The following is a 20987-nucleotide window of genomic DNA, read 5'->3' on the forward strand; positions in this document are numbered from 1 at the left end:
CACAATGTTAAACAGAATAGGAGATGCAGGGTCGCCTTGACGAAGCCCCTTCCTTGTCTGAAAATAGTTGCCAACGTCTTCATTAACTTTTATGGCCACACTACCGCCAGAGACAAAGCTCTCTACCCAGCGGCACCATTTTGGTGAAAACCCCTTCATGCGTAAGGTTTGCAACAGGAAGGGCCACTTAACTTTGTCATAGGCTTTCTCAAAATCAATTTTAAGAATGACACCGTTCATTTTTTTCCGGTGCAGTTCATGTACAGTTTCGTGCAGGACGACCACTCCATCTAAAATGTTGCGACCTTGCATAAATGCTGTTTGTGTGGGTTTTACGACATGGTCAGCTACACCGTTCAACCGATTAGTCGCTACCTTCGTAAAATTTTTAAAACTTACATTGAGAAGGCAAATCGGTCGATATTGTTGAATACAACTAGCCTCCTTAATCTTAGGCAGTAGGATAATTTCCCCAAAGTTTAAACGAGAAATATCAAGGTCCTCGGAATGCAGTTGGTTAAACAACTGAACCAAGTCTGCCTTAATGACGTCCCAAAAGCATTGATAGAACTCTGCGGGAAAGCCATCCGGTCCCGGTGCCTTGTTGTGTTCCATCTGAAACACAGCGGTTCGAATTTCCTCCTCAGAAAAAGGAGAGGTTAGGAATTCATTCTCCGCTTCCGTAACTTGAGTGATGTCATGAGTAACGGATTCGTCTAGATGAAAATTAGTCTCGGCTGGAGGCCCAAAAAGGTCTTTGTAAAACTTAGTGATAAAATTTCTAAGTGGTACGTCCCCCTCTATTCGGCCTTCGTCCTGGTCAAGGGCGAATATACGCTTCTTTCTATGTCTACCATTGGCTAGCATCTGAAAGTATTTCGTATTATCATCACCTTGTACTAACGAATCCGCCTTGCTACGTTGGTACCATTTAATCTCCTCCTCACGTAGAAGCCGGGCAATCTGCTCGTTAAGATTGCTTTTTTGCTCGATCTCAACAGCAGACAGAGGCCTTACCTCCGCTATTTTATCAAGGGAATCAATTAGGGTAGACAAACGCAATTTTTCTTTTTTGTAAATTCCAGCAGTATGCTTGGCCCATCCTCGAAGGAATCGACGCAAGGCGCGGATTCGATTATTCCATCTTTGGATGGGCGTGTTACCGCAGGGCTGGCGTGCCCACACTTTCTTAACTAGTTCCTGAAATCCCTCTCTAGTGAACCATCCCAATTCAAATTTAAACTGGTGGCGATTAGAACTCGGGATTGGTTGTCCAAAATCGGTTAGCAACGGAGCGTGATCCGATAAGGCCTCAATTCTTTCAAGTGCCTGAACCGACGCTAGGGGGTATTTGTATTCCCAGTCAGTGGTAACTAGCACCCGGTCCAGTTTTTCAAAGGTCGGCACCGAACGGTTGTTGGCCCAGGTATACTGACGACCAGACATCGTGATCTCCCTCAGATCGAGGCTGTCGATAACAGCATTAAAGAGGAAAGGCCACCTAGTGTCAAACCGATCGTTGTTTTTATCTTGCTGATAACGAAGGATGTTGAAATCCCCCCCGATTAACATGGGATGAGGATTGTTTCGACAGGTATTAACCAGCTCCTTTAAAAATGCAGACTTAAACTCCTCTTGAGCGGCACCATATATCGCCACCAGACTCCAGATGAAGTTGTCGGACTTATTTCGAAGGTGGAATTTAATATGATACTCCCCCTTTGTCGTGGACAATAGTTGCAAGTATGTAGAGTTAATACCTAGCAATATTCCCCCGGACCTCCCGGTCGGCGGTAAGACATGCCATTCGTAATCAAAACCACATGAAAAGTGGTCCAAGTCACGTGTTGGAAAATCACGTTTACCCGACTCAGTGATAGCCACAAAGTCCAACGAATGATCCTTTACACAATCGGCAATGTGTTTGTGTTTAGCCAAGTCACCAAGACCTCTGCTATTCCAGAACATGCCTCTCATGATGAACCAACTTTATGTTTAGAGACATTTAGTTTCTTAGAAGAGCGCCCTCTTTTCTTTGCTGAGTTAGACTTATTCTTACGTACTGACGCGACAAGCTCAAAAAGAGTAGTGTCGCGTATAGTATCATCAAGGTATACTTCAGTCGTGTCTTCAACCAGATGAGAGAGAAGCTTGCCTTCATAATTGGCATCAGCGTCCTCATCCTCCTCATCTGACACGAGAGGGTCGACAAAGCTCGAAGACTTGGGAGCAACCGTAAGCCGGTCGAACTCCACTTGTTTTAGAGACTTGACCGAAAAATCTATCTCCTTGTCATTACGTCCTAGTGACACCCCAAGTCTAGTAATATTTGAAGATACTTTGGAATTATCAAAAGACATAAAAGATTTACGAGAGGGGGTACCTTCGAAGTCGAGGTTACGTGCAGCAGTCCTACGCATGGCCTTCACCATAGTGTCCTCGTCGGTAGCTGCTGATCCGTCAGCCCCTACCTGATGACGCCCGCTGCGCCTCAGCAGTGAAGGAGTAACATCGGCCTCGGAGCCCATCACCTCGACTCCGCAAGGCGTGGTGGGTTGCTGCAGCGATGAAGAAGTAGATAGAGAAGGCTGCTCCTCAGCCTCCTCAAGCCCGGGGGACGGCGCCCCTCCCGGTGACGTAGGAGTTGAAGATAACGCGCGAAGCACTGCCATGGCAGACTCCTGGCTAGCTCGCACAGATGGGGAGAATATCACTCCGCCACGTCGAGTCGGAGAAGCAGGAGTGGGCGATGATGACGGCGAAGGAGCGGTTCCCTCCGGCATGGGGCGCCCGCGAGTCTCCACATGGGGGTTAGGCGGCGGCGACCAGCAAGTCGAAGGTGGCGGCGTCGAGAGCCGTGGCTCCAACGTCGTAGGAGAAGCAGCCCTAGACGAAGTATCCGACCCCGAGGAAGAAGGCCCCCTTAAAGACGATGGAGCAGCCATGGTGGGTAAGCCTCGATTAGGGCTCGTAGGTGTGACGACGGAGGCCATCTGCATGGGCACCACACCACCCGATGAAGAAGGGTTGTTGGATGATGAAGTGGGTTTGGACCTCTTGCTTGTATCATTGTTCCTCGCTGAGTCCTCCCTGTCATGCCCCTTGTCGCCCCCTAGATCATCGTCGTGCTCCCAGACTCGAGGTACAAAGTCACTATCAACGCGAAAGTCTGCTTCTTCAAGACTGTACCGGAACTCATAGCCTTTCCTTTGAACCACCACGTCGGAAGAAAGAGAGTCCAGTGTGCTGCTTTTGAAAGAATCAAGGTTCAGTACCGCTACCTGGATACGAACAATTCCTCTCCGGCGCAAACAAAGAAGATCAACATCGAGAGTAGAACCAATCACCGAGCCGACTGCCCAAAGCCCCAAGAAATGTCGGAGAGCGTGAGGCACCCCATGCACATGAACCCAGATAGGAATTAGCTCGAAGCGGTGTGGTATCTTCTCTGAATTCCATGGCTTAAACTCGATAGTGACATTGTGAGACTTGATAAATACTACAAAGCCAGTCACCCTCTGTAAGACCTCCTCACTCGGAAAGGACATAAGAAAAGCGTCCTTGCCGTGCGGTATAGCCTCCCACGTCCACTGTTGTTGGTACTGAGCAATTTTAGCAACCTCTGCCTCCACGATACTGGGAGTAATAGAGCCACCAGAAATAGATACCAGCGCCGTCAGTGAATCCTGTGGTGCAAGATCCTCCCTGCAAACATTGTCAGGCATCTGGAAAAAGGCCATACTTTCAGTTCCATAACCACATAACATCGCCACCGGCTTCGGCAACTTGAGAGCTGGGCAGCGCCGCGTGGTCATCGGATGGTTATTTTTGTTACAAATGAAACAGAACTGCTGCGTCTCGCAATCATCATTTGTGTGTCCTGCAGATTGGCACTTCGAGCACCATACCTTCTTAGCATTAGCTATCCCGTCTGCTGCCCCAGAAGATTGAATGGTATGCTGCTGGTGTAACGCACTGACCTGCAACGGGGTGTTCTGCCCATACCCCACTGCCAGCATAGACGAAGCAGCGGGCACCTGCACCAAAGGCGGCATCGCATAGGCCGCCAGTGGAATAGAGGTAGGTGGTACAACAGCTCCCTGGTGAACCTTGGGGCGACCACCCTTCCCGCCCTTTGGCTTCCGAGGACGTGCGCCTGCTTGGGCACTGGCGGTGGCCTGATTTTGTGGCACTTGGGCGCTGAAACCGGCCGCCATCTGCATACCGGCTGAACCAGGGTGTTGCATGGGCTGGAACTGTTGCTGCTGCACATAACCAGGCGACGGCTGAAGAAGAACCGGCTGCTGATGCATGTACTGACCAGGGCCGGCGAAGAAGGGCTGCTGAAAGTGAGGTTGATACGTTGTTGGCTTCTGCATAGGCTGTTGCTGTATCTGAGGCTGCTGCGCCGGCACGAAACCACCCGGCGTCCCATACGGCTGCGCGGCCTGCACCGGTTGATAGACACCCGGAGTGAAGCCAGGCGCGCCGCCCGTCGGGGAAGAAATCGACTGGGAAGAAGCAGGGGGCTGCAAGGGCTGCTGACCGGTGGTGATGCCCGGTGGCGCAGAAGGGTCGCCGCGCGTCATCGTAGGAGAGGCGACGACGGCAGCGAAGGTACGATCGAAATTAGGGTTCGCCCGTAGCGCCTTCCTGTTCCACATATGACGAAGCCAACGGCCGAGATCCACCATCCGAAGTGGACGCACAGGATCCACCTGCGTGCCTGCTGCAGCCGCCGATGTCGGATCGGCAACAGCTAGCGTAGAGACGGCTCGTCCAGGTTGGCCCGAGAGCTGTGGAGGCCCACGGAACTCCGGCGAACTGCCTCCATCTCCGAGACATGCTCGCGGCAGAAGATCGCCCAGCGTTCGTGGCGGTGACAACCGCGGCGGCGGGACCGGGCCGATCCAGGGCTTGATCAGAGGCCTCGACCGGCCAGGAACCCCGGGGACGCCGCGAGGGAAAACTGCGGCCGTCGCCGCCACATTCGAAGAGGAGGCCGCCACGCCTTCCAACGAGGCCGGCGAGGGATCGCCGCTCATGTCCGACCTGCACACAGGAGAAAAAACACCTACCTGACGACCTGAAGGCCTCTCCCAGACCCTAGATGCAGGTGTAGGGTAACCGATGTCAGCCCAGAATTCTTCCGCCAGTTCCTCGTCCGTTTTCCTCCGGCGAACTGCAGAAGGCAAAACAGGAGGGTCGAGGGAAGAGTCGCCGGCCTCTTGCGACGGCTCCTCCGCGTCAAGGCAGGAGAAACGGGATCCCGAGGTGGCCGCCGGCGTCGGCGACCAGCAAGGAGCCAGAGTCAGTCGCCGCCGAGAGGCGATCCGAATTTAGTTAGCGACGTAGTTAGCTGTTTGGACCCGTTGTAGTTAACCCAGTTTTTTACCTACTTACAAAATTTGTTTATTTCCTCGAGTACTAAAATGTTAATACATACGTTACTTACTTTCTGTCCACCAACTTATAAATACTATTCACCTTGTTCAATAAAATGTCCACAGGTATGTACGCACGATGCTAGTTGTAGTGTCATTTTTCACATTATTAGTTTGTTCATTTACACAAAAGTTTTCTGCAAAAAAATGGCAATAAGTTCCAATTTCACACGTGAAAACACACTTTCTAACAATTTAACGGAAGTTTCCGTAGAACAACTCATATGCATGGAATTTCTTATTCAATTCGACCCAAAAAAGAAAAGAAGAGGAAGAAATGGAACCAGCAACCCATACATTATTGGGCCGACAATCCCATAACTATTGCACAGAGAGTGAAGGGAAGGGGTGACGGCAATAAGGGTTATATAGGGCGACCCAAATAAGTGGCTGAATTAGGAACTATATTCAGAGATGTAAAATTCCAAATGAAAGTAGGACTAAATGTTGTTGATGTAGTTCACTGTAAGCGTGACTGTAACGTTGCTGCACATGTTTTAGCAGCGCATGGTGCTGGCATGGGGAATGGCTGCATAGAGACATGGCTAGGCCATTTTCCTGCTTTTGTATCTGAGTTGTAATTGGTGATATGCCAAATACAATATTGTAATGCATTACTTGTATTTTCCTTTTAAAAAAGGTGGATGAAGCAAAGTTACTAGCCTAAATGGGTATGGCGTGCCAAAGTACGGACTGTGTACAATGGTGCCTCTTCCCGGCCTATGGATTAGCATCCATTAGAATCGCCTAAAGAAAATGAAAAGTAGCCGATTGATCAACTACTCCCCTCTTAATTATAGATTGACATTCTTGATCTCGTGGTTACCGTGCACTGCCTATTCTTAGTCCAGACACCTTTGATGGTTATATTACACTCCCACTCGTAGCCTCTTCATCGGTGCCACGTCGATAATGATTGTGGTCACATGAAGTTATTGCTTCATTTTTTTATAGTATTAGCAGCCTTAGTTGAGTTTAGATGGACATTTTATGCTCATCAAACTTATAAGGCAGAGTATATTGCTTACAAAGTGTGGTAAACATTGTAGGCTACAATGACCGACTGCATCACATGAAAGTACTCTACTCTTTTCGGACGATACCACAAATAACATAGTTCATACTTCATAGTACCTCGTAGGCACTTTTTAGAATTGGATGGCACAAACGCTCTATTGCGCAATTTAACTCCATGGTACATGTTCCTTTTGTTTTGTCTAGAATTAAACCTAAAAAATACTCATGTTAACAAGAGAAAGTGTACACAATAGACTGGTATTTTGGCCCATTTTTGGCTGAGGTCCAGCAACATACAGATCACAAGTCCTCTCTCACATTGTACCACTACACAACTTTTTCTGACCTTCACACATAGACGCACTGCCACGGCAAAAGCGAGAGAAGGGGCAAGGCAAAGTGAAGAGAAGCGGCGGTCTTGGCCACCTTCACCACCATCGCCGGCGAGCAATGCCGGCCGCGGGGAAGATGAAGGAGAGTAGCGGGCGGAGACAAGGAGCTTGACATGTGCCTGCCCTCCCCCGCTATTTGCGTTGCTACTCTGCGCTCCATGCGTCCCACTCACGACGTGGTTCCAACAAGGAGACCGACAACAAGAGCGAGGGTTTAGTGGCCGCACCTCCTTCCCTCCCTCTCTCACATGTGACTTGTGTCGGATTTTCACATGCTTAACCAATTTGGTCATATGATTCGTGGGTGTTGCTCTAATGGGATCGTACGAGACAACGACTATCATGTCGATGCTCCAAAAGGACTATTCTTGAAGCATTTTAGAGCATCAGTTTTTCTCCCCATACCTCCACGAATGCCATTCCATCACAAAAATGCGTGGATGAAATACTCATCAATGCTTACCTATTTTTCCGGATTTTCCTATTAACCCGAGTGCATATGATCTTGGGATCAAAAGTGCACTTCCAAAAAGTAGTCAACCAGTCTCAACTACTTTCCTCTTTATTCCAGACTATCCATCTAGGTCTCTTGGGTACTGTATGCACTGTACGCCACCACCTCGTAGTCCCTATGCCTACCATGGTTATATTCTGCTCCCACTCACGGCCTCTTCTCGATGCTCATCTCATCAATGATCAAGATCTCAAGTTGTTGCTTAAAAAATGCAGTATTAGTGGCCTTAACCAAGTTTCGATGGGCATTGTATGCACACCAAGTTGCAAAGGTAGAGTACAATGCTTACAAACTACGGTCAAATTAGGTTTCATTCAGTGACTTTCTAGAATTGGATTTTTTAGGCTTCTAGAATTAGTTTTTTTAATTTGTAGAATTTGATTTTTTTAGGCTTCTAGAATTAGATGTTTCAGGTGAACTTCTAGAATTAGATCTGTTGCCCCGAAATCACTAGTTGAGGAGTACACGTTACAAAGATCATTCCCACCTCCCCAGGTTGCGACAAGTGGCGCGCTGCATGTGCGCCACTTGTCGCAACCCGAGAGTTTTTCCTTTTTTCTAAGATCCGTTTATTCAAAACGTTTTATCTCTTAAACCGTGCATTCAAATCTTGAACCATTTTCATCGTTGGATTCCTTGCTTCGAGATCTTCGAAACTAGATTCCATGTTGATAGGTTTTGACGATTTTTTTCACGAAAAAACGGACAAAAAAACCGACCCGGGAGCACGGGTTTTTTCCCTTTTCAAAAGAGGCACGCCTGTGCCTCTCGCGAAAGCACACAACCGCGCCTCTCGCAGAAGCAAAACCGTGCCTCTCGCGGAAGGAAAAAAATAGAAAACGCGTTTTTTTCCGTTTCCGATAGGCATGGTCGTGACTCTCGCGAAAGCACAACCGTGCCTCTCAAGGAAGCAAAACCGTGCCTCTCACGGAAGAAAAAATAAATAGAAAACGTGTTTTTTTCCTTTTCGGAGGCACGACCGTGACTCTCGCGAAAGCACAACCATGCCTCTCGCGAAAGCAAAAAAACCGGAAAACACGTTGTTTTTCGTTTCCGAGAGGCACGGCCGTGACTCTCGCGAAAGCACAACCGTGCCTCTCGCGAAAGAAAAAAAAACGCGTTTCTTCCGTTTCCGAAAGGCACGACCGTGACTCTCCCGAAAGCACAACCGTGCCTCTCACGGAAGCAAAACCATGCCTCTCGTGGAAGGGAAAAAACAGAAAACATGTTTTTTTCCGTTTCCGAGAGGCATGGCCTTGACTCTCGCGAAAGCACAATCATGCCTTTCGCGGAAGCAAAACCATGTCTCTCGTGAAAGAAAAAACATTTTTTCATGCAAAAATATACTTTTAAAAAAAAAATTGACCCAAAAGCTAAAGAAAACCCGTTGAAAACCGAAACATAACAAAACCTGTAGAAAAACCGTTTAAAAAGCCAAAAACGTGTGCGAAAAATAAAAAAAATCTGGAGAAAATGCCCAGTGCGCGACACGTGATGGGCGGCTGAGAGCACGCCAAGTGGCGCTGATCGTTGCGAGGCTCCCGAGGAAGCGCTCGTTAACTAATTGCTTCCAACACCCTAGCAAGGGAAATGTGTTATTTTGGTGGGCATTTGGGCTGAGATCCAGCAACATCCAAAGCCCAAACCCTCTCCCACACAGTAAGACTAAAAAAAAACAGCCAGAGAAGCGGCGGTCTCGTCCACCACCACCAGCACCACCGGCGAGCGATGTCGGCGGCGGGGAAGGCGAAGGCGAGCGGCGGCAAGCGGGGCGGGGCGATAAGAGGCGGCACGACATGGACGACTCCGACCCCGAGCTCGAGCTCGACAGGTGCCTCCCCCCTCCCTCCCCCCAGCTATTCGCGCCGCTGATCTCCGCTCCGTGCGTCCCGCTCGCGGCGTTGCTCGGATCGAAGGGACCGACGGCGAGGGCGAGGGTTTCCTGGCCGCCCTCCCCCTCTCGCGGACGGTTCGTGTCGGATTTTCGTGCGCTTAACTGATTTGTCCATGTGATTTGTTGGTGTTTGCTCCGATGGGATCCGCCGAGACAGCGACTTCAAGCAGATCGTGACGATGCTGCGCCACATCAAGGACAAGGCTCACAAGGACGGCCAGAAGAAGACCGAGCAGGCCATCTCCAGGTGATTCCACCTGCCCGGTCAATTTCGCAATGCTCGTCTGCGCATTCTTTCTACCAGCCCCACTCTCCTGGGAGATTTGTTGCCTGCAACGGTAGGATTCAGTAGCTAAGAGTGTGTTGTTTGTGTTTCTAATCTGCTGCATGCCCTGTATCTGAACCTGATGTTCTGATGTATGCACTGTATCGTTTTTGATAGGTATATGCACTATATCGTTTTTGATAGGCTTCAGGAGTTTGTAAATGGATGATAAGTAGGAATTTCCAGTGGCATGTTGTTTGTGAATGATCAGGTGCCCTTTTGATGATTGGAGTAGTAGGTACCAATGCGATGACAAGGCTTACAAAGTTACAAGTGTTGCGTGCACGCACCAGTTGGTTTAACACGATTTATCCACCTTGTTCAGAGTGAAACATAACTAGTTTTTTTATCGAATATATGCATCACACCCACCTCCCCATTTTGTGCTTGCCTCACCCTCACAATAGCCTGCAAACACTTGGGGGCCATGTTAGTGTTTCTGTGTACTGCATTGCATTTAGATATTGGAAATCTATGTTTGCATCACCAAAGTAGCAAGACAGCACACCAGTGTTGTCAGGTTGTTTGTGACTGCTTTGGTCTCATATGTGATTTGACGCCAGTACATCATAAACTTGCAAGCGACACTTTAGGCACTTTGCAATGTTGTGGCAGTTGATATAATAAACTTATGGGAGATTTGTTCCCTTCAATGGTAAGATTTTGGAATTATGAGTGCTATCAGTGCTTCTAGCCTGTTGTATGCCTGTACCTGAATTTAGGTTCCAGAAGTCTGTGATTGGATGAGAACTAGGATTTACGAGTTTTATGTTGTTTGTGAATGTTTGAGTGCCCATATGATGATTGGAGTAGTAGGTACTGATTCAATGATGTGACTTGAAAGCGCTGCGTGCACCGATTCAATTAAGACTATTTATCCTCCTTCTTTGTGGAGCTATAGCTAGTTTGTTTGATCGAATATATGCATCCACCTTCTCATTTTGTACTTGGCTCACTCTCACGGTAGCCCGCAAAGACTTGGGGTTATGTTAGTGTTTCTGTTTACTGTATTGCATTTATATATTGGAAATCTATGTTTGCATCACCAAAGTAGCAGGATCGCATACCATGGTTGCCAGGTTGTTTATGACTGCTTAGGTCTCGTATGTAATTTTGCACCAGTAGATCATAAACTTGTAAGAGACATTTTAGGCACTTTGCAATGTTGTGGCAGTTGATCATAAACTTATGGGAGATTTGTTCCCTTCAACGGTAGGATTTTGGAGTTATGAGTGTTATCAGTGCTTTTAGCCTGCTGTATGCCTGTATCTGAATTTAGGTTCCAGAAGTCTGTAATCGGATGAAAACTAGGATTTATGAGTGCCATGTTGTTTGTGAATGTTCGGGTGCCCATCTGATGAATGGAGAAAGTGGGTACGTACTGATGCAATGATGGGACTTGGAAGTGTTGCGTGCACTTATTGGTTTTAACACCATTTAGCCGCCTTCTTTGTAGAACCATAACTAGTTTTGTTGATCAAATATATGCTTCCATCTTCCCATTTTTCTCCTGGCTTACTCACATAGCTTGCAAAGACTTCCGAGTCATGTTGCTGTTTCTACCTGTCGTGTTGCATTTAGACATTGGGAAATCTGTGCTCACCAAATTAGCAGGGCAACATACCATGGTTTCCAGATTGGTCTTGTATGTAGTGTTGCACCAGTAGATCATTTTAGGCACTCTATAATGCTGTGGCAGTTGATCATAAACTTAAGGAAACATAGCATACATGATCATTCCGGTATGAAGGATGGATTCATATGATGAATTGATGACATCTCAGAGTGCATATAAACTGGCTCAATACTTTGAGCCTTTCCTGTCCGACAAAGGTCGCAAGTTATATCTATTGCACACTTTTCAGCTGCTGGCAGAATTTGCTTTACTAACAGATTCTTTTAACTTTCAGCGTTGCAACAGAGATTCAATCTATGGTACAGAACACCAAGGCAAAGTTTGAGAAGGAAAGGTGAACAACCGAACTGTTTCACTTGCCTTAACTTTCTGTGTGTAGGAATACAAATTTCTGCTATCCTTTCTGTAGTGAAGATTTGATATGTTCTTTTTTACTTATTGCTTCAACATGAACATGTACATAAGCTAGTTCTTGATAATAAAAACTGTAAATGTTCATTGAAATGTACTCTAAATCCTGGCAAATATTACTGATTGCGTTAGCAGGCAGACTGTTCTTAAAGCTCTAATGAAGGCTTCCAAAGAGGTTTTGAACTTCTATTGATACAATGATGTACATCTGGTTATATAATATTGTTACAGTTTGGTTACCAGCTTTAATTGTATGCAATGCAGTGTGAAGGTTCATTGAAGACCGAGTACACCAAGTTTCAAGCCACTCATGACAAGTTCTGCATAGACAAAGCTCCACACACACAGAATTTCAAAGGTGTGCCGAATGGGCTACCACATTTTCTCAAGTCTGGCATACATGCACTCTACATGTTATGATAAATACATATGTGTAGAACATAGTCTGCTCTTGTCCTAGCTTTTGACCTTGGAAGAACAGTAGCTGCATCATGTTGAATTATAAGCATATTTGTGTATAATAAATGAGTTTGTTATCTTGCCCTGACACATGTAGGAGAACTATATTGCCAAACAGTATCCAAAGAAAACCATGTCCTTGTTAACCTTTAAAGCTAGTTGAACTTTGTGCACAGTTTATGAATATGTGTTACTGGCTATTAATTATGCTTAATTATTTATTATTTGTTTGAAAGGACGAGCCCATATCTTCAGGTCATAGTTATGCATAATGAGACCTAAATTTGCATTTTCTTGCCACATTATGAATCATCTCTGTTGTCGACTACTTACTTATCCACATGTCATGTTCTGCAGATCTTTTCTCAAAGTTTGAGGTTGAAAAGGAGAAACTGATAGTTCAATATGAACTGCAAAGTAAGTAGATGCTTACACCACTTATCCACGCTATTACTTGTCTTATAAATAGTTCCTGTGTGTCGAAGATTCGTTGCTCTTACTCAACTACTAAGAAGGAGAAGACCTCTCTTTCTGATGTTGAGAAAAGAGTTTCAGAGAAGCTAGCAGATGCAGAAGAATCTGTGAAGAAGTTGAAGCAGGTCTGTTCAGGCACCCTACAGTGTTACTTGATCCGCCTTTCTTGTCTTGTAACCACATTGCTTTAACGGAGTTCGATGTGTATTGGTACCATGTAAATCTCTCTCTCTTCGATGTAACCCTGTGTTTGTGTCTCTTGCAGCGCGACAAATCCATCAGCAAGCTTCACAAGTCCTTTGCCTCGTTCCTGGGCCCCGACGAGGAGGAGGACTGCTACGTCTCTTGCCAGATGGCCTGTCTTTCAGATCGATGTGGATAGTGGTGTGGTTTTGAAGAAGAGAGATGATGCACAGCACAGGGGAAAGATAGAGTAGGTTCTGTAGGATTTGCTAGCTTCTTAACCCGCACGGCTCATATGGTTTCGGTGTTGTACGGTTGTGGTGTCTGTCTTTCAGATTCGACATGGATAGTGGTATATGGTTCTGAAGAACAGAGATGACGCACAACATAGGGGAAATAGAGTAGGTTCCATAGGATTTTGATATCTTCACTCGCACGGTTCATGTGATTTTGGTTTTGGTTTCGGCTTCGGTCTGCAGTGTATATCCAGGTTGCTTTCTCGCATGGGCAGCAGTCATTGCTAAACTTCTGTCCGACCTTTGCTTCTTGTTTTGCAACATGTAAACTCTCTAGCAGGCTTCCCCATGACTAGGTGATTGAACATCTTCTAAAAAAAAGGTGATTGAACATCTTACAGCCCCCTTATAAAATTCTATATGAACTCGCATGTAGCAAACGGACTCTGGAATTTGTCCTCGCATAGCACATCTCTCTTGGCCTTCCAGATTGCCCACAAACTTTTGCCAAACGCCACGTGAACACCTTAACTTTGGCCGGAATATTGTGCTTCCACATCTTGGTCCATGCTTTCACTTCCTTCTTCGGATTAGAATTCCCCGGTCTTTCATATAGCCAAGCATCTCTTCTATTTTTAGTGTGGATCAGCATGCGATAAGCTGAACGAACTGAAACCTCCCCCGATTTATGTCGGTTTACATGAATTTCGTCCGGTCTATTCAAACCTTGTTTGAATTGTATGAGGATAGCGTTGGATGACTGTCTCTCGCATTCGTGTCCGTGGACTGGTTCCCCCGCTTGTGGATGGACGCGGGAGGAAATTCGAGGGTCAGTGTTGGAGATGTTGTAATCACCATGTGGTTTTTCCGGACGTCTCCAACATCATGTAAATACTTGAATTCTTCATTTCTTCTTATGAGTAGGCAACACTCATGCCAGATTGACCCTAAAAAAGTTGGTAATTGATACTCCCTTTGTTCATAAATATGGACGCATTTTAGTGTGCCTGTTCACTCATTTTAATTCATATATAGTCCATACTGAAATATCCAAAGCATCTTATATTTATGAACGAAGGTAGTAATATCGTCCACCACCATGTGATTCATGTGGTAAGCAATCCAACTATTCAAAAAGTAGTAATATCCTCCATGGTTATGCCCAAAAGGAAAAAAACATGGAAAAGGCAAAAGATACTTTTTAATGTTTTATCAGGATGTTTTAAATGCCTAAAATTGAGAAATACTCTGTTGGAACCATGGGAATGCTCACTCACAAAAAATAAGGAACCATGGGAATGCATGGTTCAAACTAAAAACATTTCACTTTTTATATTTCATGTCTTAGTTATTTCATTGTTCAATAACTTTTATAGGGCACACTCATTTTTCTAAATTTCATGTTTCTTCTAAGTTTGCACTTTTTAATGTAAGTTTTGATTAAAAATGTATTTAAAAATACAATTTCTATGGCTAGTAAATTCGATTTTCCATGTAGTTTTTGGATTTCAATGTTTTTCCTACTTACCTTAGTATTCGGATAAACTTCGTTCCCGCCCTCCCATTTCCCTGATTATTTTGCACCACGAGCGTGAAACTACACATCATTAATCCATCGACAACACTGCTGAGGATAATTTCGTTGGATCGATGCCTCCCAGCAACGTGCCGTACAAGATTACTTTGGCAGTGAGACATCATCACAGGTCACCAGATGGACACAAGACATGAGTATAACCCAGCTTAACCCTTTGCCATGGGCAATAGCCCTACTTCTGCTTATATTAGATTGATCTCCAAATAGGGTACAATAGATCTTCATCCTCCTCCGTGTCGGTGGTGCCGGACTCAAAAGCCATCGACAAAAACCACTTTCAGCTAGGCAAAGGACAAAGTAAGAAATTTTGACACCATGAGAGACCAATAGTTTTCGGTAATGGGTTGTGGGTAAATATTTTGACAATGGGAGAAGCAAACATGGTGGTTTTCGTATTCTCTACTCCCTCCGTTCCAAAATAGATGACCCAACTTTATACTAACTTTAGTACAAAGCTAGTACAAAGTTGGGTCATCTATTTTGGAACGGAGGGAGTATGTTTTAGGTTGCTCACCTCATTTGCCACGTGGTGTCCTTTTCCTATTCTCTACCATTTGGCAAGTTCCGCTTGTCGGTTTTATTAAAGAGAAAACCCTTCGAATTATCATAGGCAGAAAAAACACAACCACATGCATGCGCGCACCTCCCTAAGCGGGTTCCCTATCTCTAGTCCTACAACATCTCACTATATGGTACTCCCTCTGTAAACTAATATAAGAGCGTTTAGATCACCATTTTAGTGATCTAAACACTCTTATATTAGTTTATGGAGAGAGTAGCTACTTCCTTCTTTTATAAATATACTCATTTTTAAAACTCACTATATATACACGTTTTTTTCGTTTAACAACTCCATGTGATACGAACACAATCCTTCCAAATGTTAATGAAACGTGTATATATATGAGTGCTAGCAGTTCTACTTCAGCCGTACGTACGTAGGACGTGCTGTCTCATGCATGCACGGATTAATTGCAGCACCCTCTTTTGGCATCCTTCATATTTTGTGACATTGTGTACAATTTGTCGTGGAGCTGCCGCATGGTCATATTTTTTGCATCATGTCTGCTATGTAAGATGGCTAGGTTTTAGAGAGAGAGAGAGAGAAAGAGAGCCTGGTTGATCGCCGTATGTATGATCGAGCTCTCTTACTTTATGACCTCGTGATTGAAAGGAGATGGAATTTGATCGGCCATTTTGCCATGGTTTTCGGTATGTTATTTCTCTGGTACGTCACATCATATTGTTTCTCGGGCCTGTGTTGGGTGCAGGCCGTGCGTGTGCCACGTCATGTGCCGACACACACACACACACACACACATTTCGGTGCACGCGTATGTAGTACTTAGTACTTAGGCTGAAGGTTTAGGGTTTGAAGCATGCACATGTGTCTGAAGCATGCATACAAGGAAAAGGAGAAAATGCCGAAACCAACACATATATGTTATCGGTGGGTGATAGGTCTTATTTTGTAAAATGTTTCAAAACATGAATGCCTAATCCAGACAACTTTCAAGAAGTGGACATCACTTAGATATTAAGATGTTGATTTTTTTGTTCCAACCACATGTTCTAATTCATACTTCCATGAAAAAGGTTAAACTAAAAGTTATGATATGCTATTGGAATAAATATAAAAAAACTACACGACAAGATGGTATTTGAACCACATGGGTTCTTCAACAACCATATAGAACAGAACACCATACACAAGTCAGCTCTCGATACACTTGGTTTGGTTCCCCACCTCTTTCTGCTGAGGGCGAACCCATGAGCCCCCTTCCACTAGAGTCATGCTTTGGCGACAGACGGGATGAGAGTGATCCATCTCGAGTGTGTAGGTAGGTTAGGGTTTTAATTAATGGCGGTGTTGATCCATCTCTAGGATGTACATAATCCAGGTCCATGCCACCTTTTAGTTCTTCCCAAGTGCTAGTTGAGACAAATTGATTTAAACATTATTAATTACAGTAGGTTAGGGTTTTAATTAATGGCGGTGTTGATCCATCTCTAGGATGTACATAACTCAGGTCCATGCCACCTTTTAGTTCTTCCCAAGTGCTAGTTGAGACAAATTGATTGAACACATTATTAGTTACAGTACATTTGTTCTTCGTAATCGTCATGATCGAGCTCTCTTACTTCATGGGTTGGATCATTGACTGATCAGCTGGGATGGATCATCGGCTGGTATGGTTGTAGAGTTTGGTTGTTCGCGGTACGTATGATCGAGCTCTCTTACTTTATGATGTCGTGATTGAAAGGAGGTGAAAATTGATTAACCTTTTTGTCATGGTTTGGTACATTATTTCTCCGGTCCGTCACGTCATACTCCTTCTCGGGCGTGTGTTGGGCGCAGGCCGTGCATTGCATGTGCCACGCCGTGTGCCAACGTTTTTTGCATGTAAGGCAGAAGGGAAGTGTGCACACACACATATATATGGGTGCACACGTACGTATAGGGTGAAGGTTTAGGGTTTGAAGCAATGCATGCATGGGTTTCAAAACAATGCATGCACGGTGACAACACCTGAATATAACAATACGATGAAGAGGACAAAATGCCAAAAGCAACACATATATGTCATCCGTTGGGTGATAGATCTAATTTTGTAAAATATTTCAACCTATGCATGCTAATCCGATCCGGACAACTTTCAAGTTAGAAGTGGGCATTATTAGAGTTATTGTACTATACGTATTGGGTATAGAGTAGTACTCTATCCCAATACATATCCTCTTTGTATACGCCACCATGGGGGCTCTTCCCGTGTATATAAACACGTAATGATTACCTCATCAGGTGACAGCTGCATGGATTCCGGTGTGGATCTGCCTGATTCTGCTGTCTCTTGAGGATCTTTTGTGCCTTCCACTCCTGCACCACCTCCTGCTGTTGGAGTTCAAACTAGGCTGCAAAAAGGTATTCGAAAACCGAAACTATATACTGATGGTACTGTTAGGTATGCTCTTCTAACAGCTACAGGAGAACCCAAGAATCTTTCTGAGGCCCTTACTGATCCAAACTGGAAACATGCTATGCAAGATGAATATGATGCTCTTGTTGCTAACAAAACCTGGCATTTAGTGCCTCCCAGTTCAAATAAAAATGTAATTGATTGCAAATGGGTTTATCGCATCAAGAAACATGCTGATGGCACCGTGGACAGGTACAAATCACGTCTTGTTGCAAAAGGATTCAAACAGAGATATGGTATTGACTACGAGGATACTTTCAGCCCCGTTGTTAAGGCTGCCACTATCAGAATTGTTCTTGCAATATCAGTTTCTCGAGGCTGGAGTTTAAGGCAGCTAGATGTGAAGAACGCGTTTTTACATGGTGTTCTGGAAGAGGAGGTTTACATGAAACAACCACCAGATTTTTAGTCTGCCGCTAATCCAAATTATATTTGCAGACTTGATAAAGCATTATATGGTCTGAAACAGGCTCCTCGAGCTTGGTACTCTCGCCTGAGTTCCAAGTTACACACACTAGGTTTTCTTCCATCCAAAGCTGATACTTCATTGTTCCTTTTTGATAAGCCATGACTCACTATGTTCCTCTTAATTTATGTTGATGACATCATTGTTGCAAGCTACTCTGATTCGGCTATATCAGCTCTCCTTCATCACTTAAGTTTGGATTTTGCTCTCAAGGACCTTGGAGATCTTCATTATTTTCTAGGTATTGAGGTTCACAAACAGTCCAATGGGTTGCTTTTAAGTCAGGAAAAATATGCTACAGACTTACTGGCTCGTGTTGGTATGAGTTCTTGCACGCCATGTCCAACACCCCTCTCCACTACAGAAACATTACGCTTGACAGATGGATCTCCTCTTGGATCTGAGGATATTACACATTATAGAAGCATTGTCGGGGGACTCTAGTATCTGACACTGACTCGCCCTGATCTTTCTTTTTCAGTTAATAAGGCCTGCCAGTTTCTTCATGCTCCTACTACTGCACATTGGACTGCTGTTAAACGCATTTTGAGGTATATTCAGGGCACAAGTAAGGTTGGTCTTACTTTCCAGCGGTCTAGCTCCACCCTTCTCAGTGCCTATTCCGATGCAGATTGGGCAGGTGATCTGGATGATAGACGTTCTACTGGTGGATTTGCCATATTTTTTGGGCCCAATCTTGTTTCTTGGAGTGCCAGAAAATAGCCTACTGTGTCCAGGTCAAGTACAGAGGCTGAATATAAAGCTCTTGCAAATGCCACTGCTGAACTTATTTGGGTTGAAGCACTAGTCGTGAACTTGGTGTTTCCCTTCAGGAGAAACCATGCCTATGGTGTGATAATCTTGGTGCTACCTACATGTCTGCCAATCCAGTCTTTCATGCCCGTACAAAACACATTGAGATAGACTTCTGCTTTGTTCGAGAACGGGTTGCTCGCAAGCAACTTGATGTCAGGTTCATATCAAGCAAGGATCAGATTGCAGATGGTTTCACAAAAGCATTATGTGTAAAAAAATGAGATGAGTTTAAACGTAATCTAAACCTCTCCCAGGTCTAGATTAGGGGGGGGGGTATTAGAGTTATTGTACTATACGTATTGGGTATAGAGTAGTACTCTACCCCAATACGTATCCTCTTTGTATACGCCATCACTGGGGCTCTTTCCGTGTATATAAACACGTAACCGGCTACCCCAAAGGGTACGACCATTCACCCTAAAATCAACAGGCATCACTTAGATTAAGGTCGTATTAATTGTTTTTGTTCTGACCACATGCTCTCTAATTTATACTTCCCCTGTAAAGAAATATAAGAGCGTTTAGATAACTAAAGTAGTGATCTAAATGATCTTATATTATTTACGGAGGGAGTACTTTCCTAATAAAGATGGTTACACTAAAAGTTATGATCTGGTGTTGGAATAAATCGAAAAATGAATATTGCGTGAGAAGATGGTATTCCAACCATATGGGTTCTTGGACAACCATATACTCCACCTCTTTGTGCTGGCGGTGAACCCAGGAGCCCCCTTCCGCTCCAGTCATGCATGCTTTGGCGACGGACGGGAGGGGAGCGATGAGCGATCCTTCTCTAGTGTGTAGGTAGGTTAGGGTTTTAATTAATGTTGGTGTTGATCTCCCTCTCTAGCTAGCTAGTGTGCAGATAATCCGGATCCATACCACATTTTAGCTCTTGGAAAGTGCTAGTTGGGACAAATTGATTTAGCACGCACATTATTAACTGTCTCACATGCTCGGCTGCGTGGGCATCATCTCCCACGCAGCCGCGGACTATCTCATCCTCGCCCTCCAACCCGGAGCACCAGCCACCCTCCTCTACTTCGACACTGACGCCTGAAGTGTGCAGGGCGTGGAAGGCGGTAGCGGCGGAGACAGACAATGGGCCTGGCACAAGGTGGTTTCGATTGAATTCAATGAACAATCTGCTCATAAAGTGACAATTCATCATATCACAAAAACACACACCACCTATTACATCAAATTGATCCCGATCATGTGAGACAGCTCACTAAAACTTGGTATTGAAGATGTGTGTGAGAGAGAGAGAGCGCTACACTTGTGGGTTAGTGCAAATTCTATGCATTCTGTGTACAAGTATTTTTTCATTATTTTTAATTTTATTTTTTCATTTTCTTTCTTCTTCTAGGGCAATACCAATATCCGTCGACCATTCTTTCTTAGAATAACTTTGTTCTTACTTTTTATTTCTATTTATCTAGAACAATGACACGAGAGATAAAGTTACACTAGTATATGCATGTTTTTTGCAGACTATGGAACGATGCAAATTCTAGGGCAATACCAATATCCTCAGACCATTCTTTCTTAGAATAACCGTGTTCTTATTTTTTTATTTTTGTTTAACTAAAACAATGACACAAGAGAGAAAGCTACACTAGTATATGCATGGTTTTTTGCAGATTATGGAACGATGCAAATTTACGAAATTTATATAAATATTTTTGTCATCATTTTCTTTTAGTTTTTTTACTTCATTTTATTTCTTCTTTTAGGTAACACCAATGCTCTAAATTCATTCTACCTTAGGGAAAAGTCCTTTTTTACTTTGGTTTTATTATGTCTTAGTTGATGTTCATGCGGGTTTCTGGCTGCTGGTTTTTCTTATATATTTGTGCATGCGACGTGTGTTTAATGTTGCAGTCTTGTGACATTACTTAATTTTGCAATAGGAACTTAAAAGAAACTCAATTTTAAATTTATCTACTTAAATCATAATATTTATCAAAGTTGCAGTAGTTTACATTTGTTCTTGCACGGTACATATAATAGTGCAAGTTTTGTGCAATTTGTGTCCAACTTCCATTTATTATAATTCCTATCAAAAAGAAAAGAGTATTACAATAGGTATTCTTGATTGTTCATGTTAGGCCTAGTTGTATACCATTATTTCTTTTAATTTTT

General features: G+C 44.4%; 1 protein-coding gene and 1 pseudogene across 1 annotated transcript; both read left to right on the top strand.

Moving 5' to 3' along the window:
* Positions 1-8991: 8991 nt before the first annotated feature.
* On the top strand, positions 8992-13274 carry LOC120961939 (uncharacterized; annotated as a pseudogene).
* Positions 13275-17337: 4063 nt separating this feature from the next.
* On the top strand, positions 17338-17969 carry LOC109735950 (uncharacterized mitochondrial protein AtMg00820-like). The gene is made up of 2 exons (XM_020295152.1): positions 17338-17354; positions 17546-17969. Exons 1-2 carry the CDS (start codon positions 17338-17340, stop codon positions 17967-17969), a joined length of 441 nt encoding a protein of 146 aa, XP_020150741.1.
* The last annotated feature ends 3018 nt before the right edge of the window (positions 17970-20987 follow it).

This window comes from Aegilops tauschii, chromosome 5 (assembly GCF_002575655.3).
Source record: "Aegilops tauschii subsp. strangulata cultivar AL8/78 chromosome 5, Aet v6.0, whole genome shotgun sequence".
Classification (NCBI taxonomy): domain Eukaryota; kingdom Viridiplantae; phylum Streptophyta; class Magnoliopsida; order Poales; family Poaceae; genus Aegilops; species Aegilops tauschii.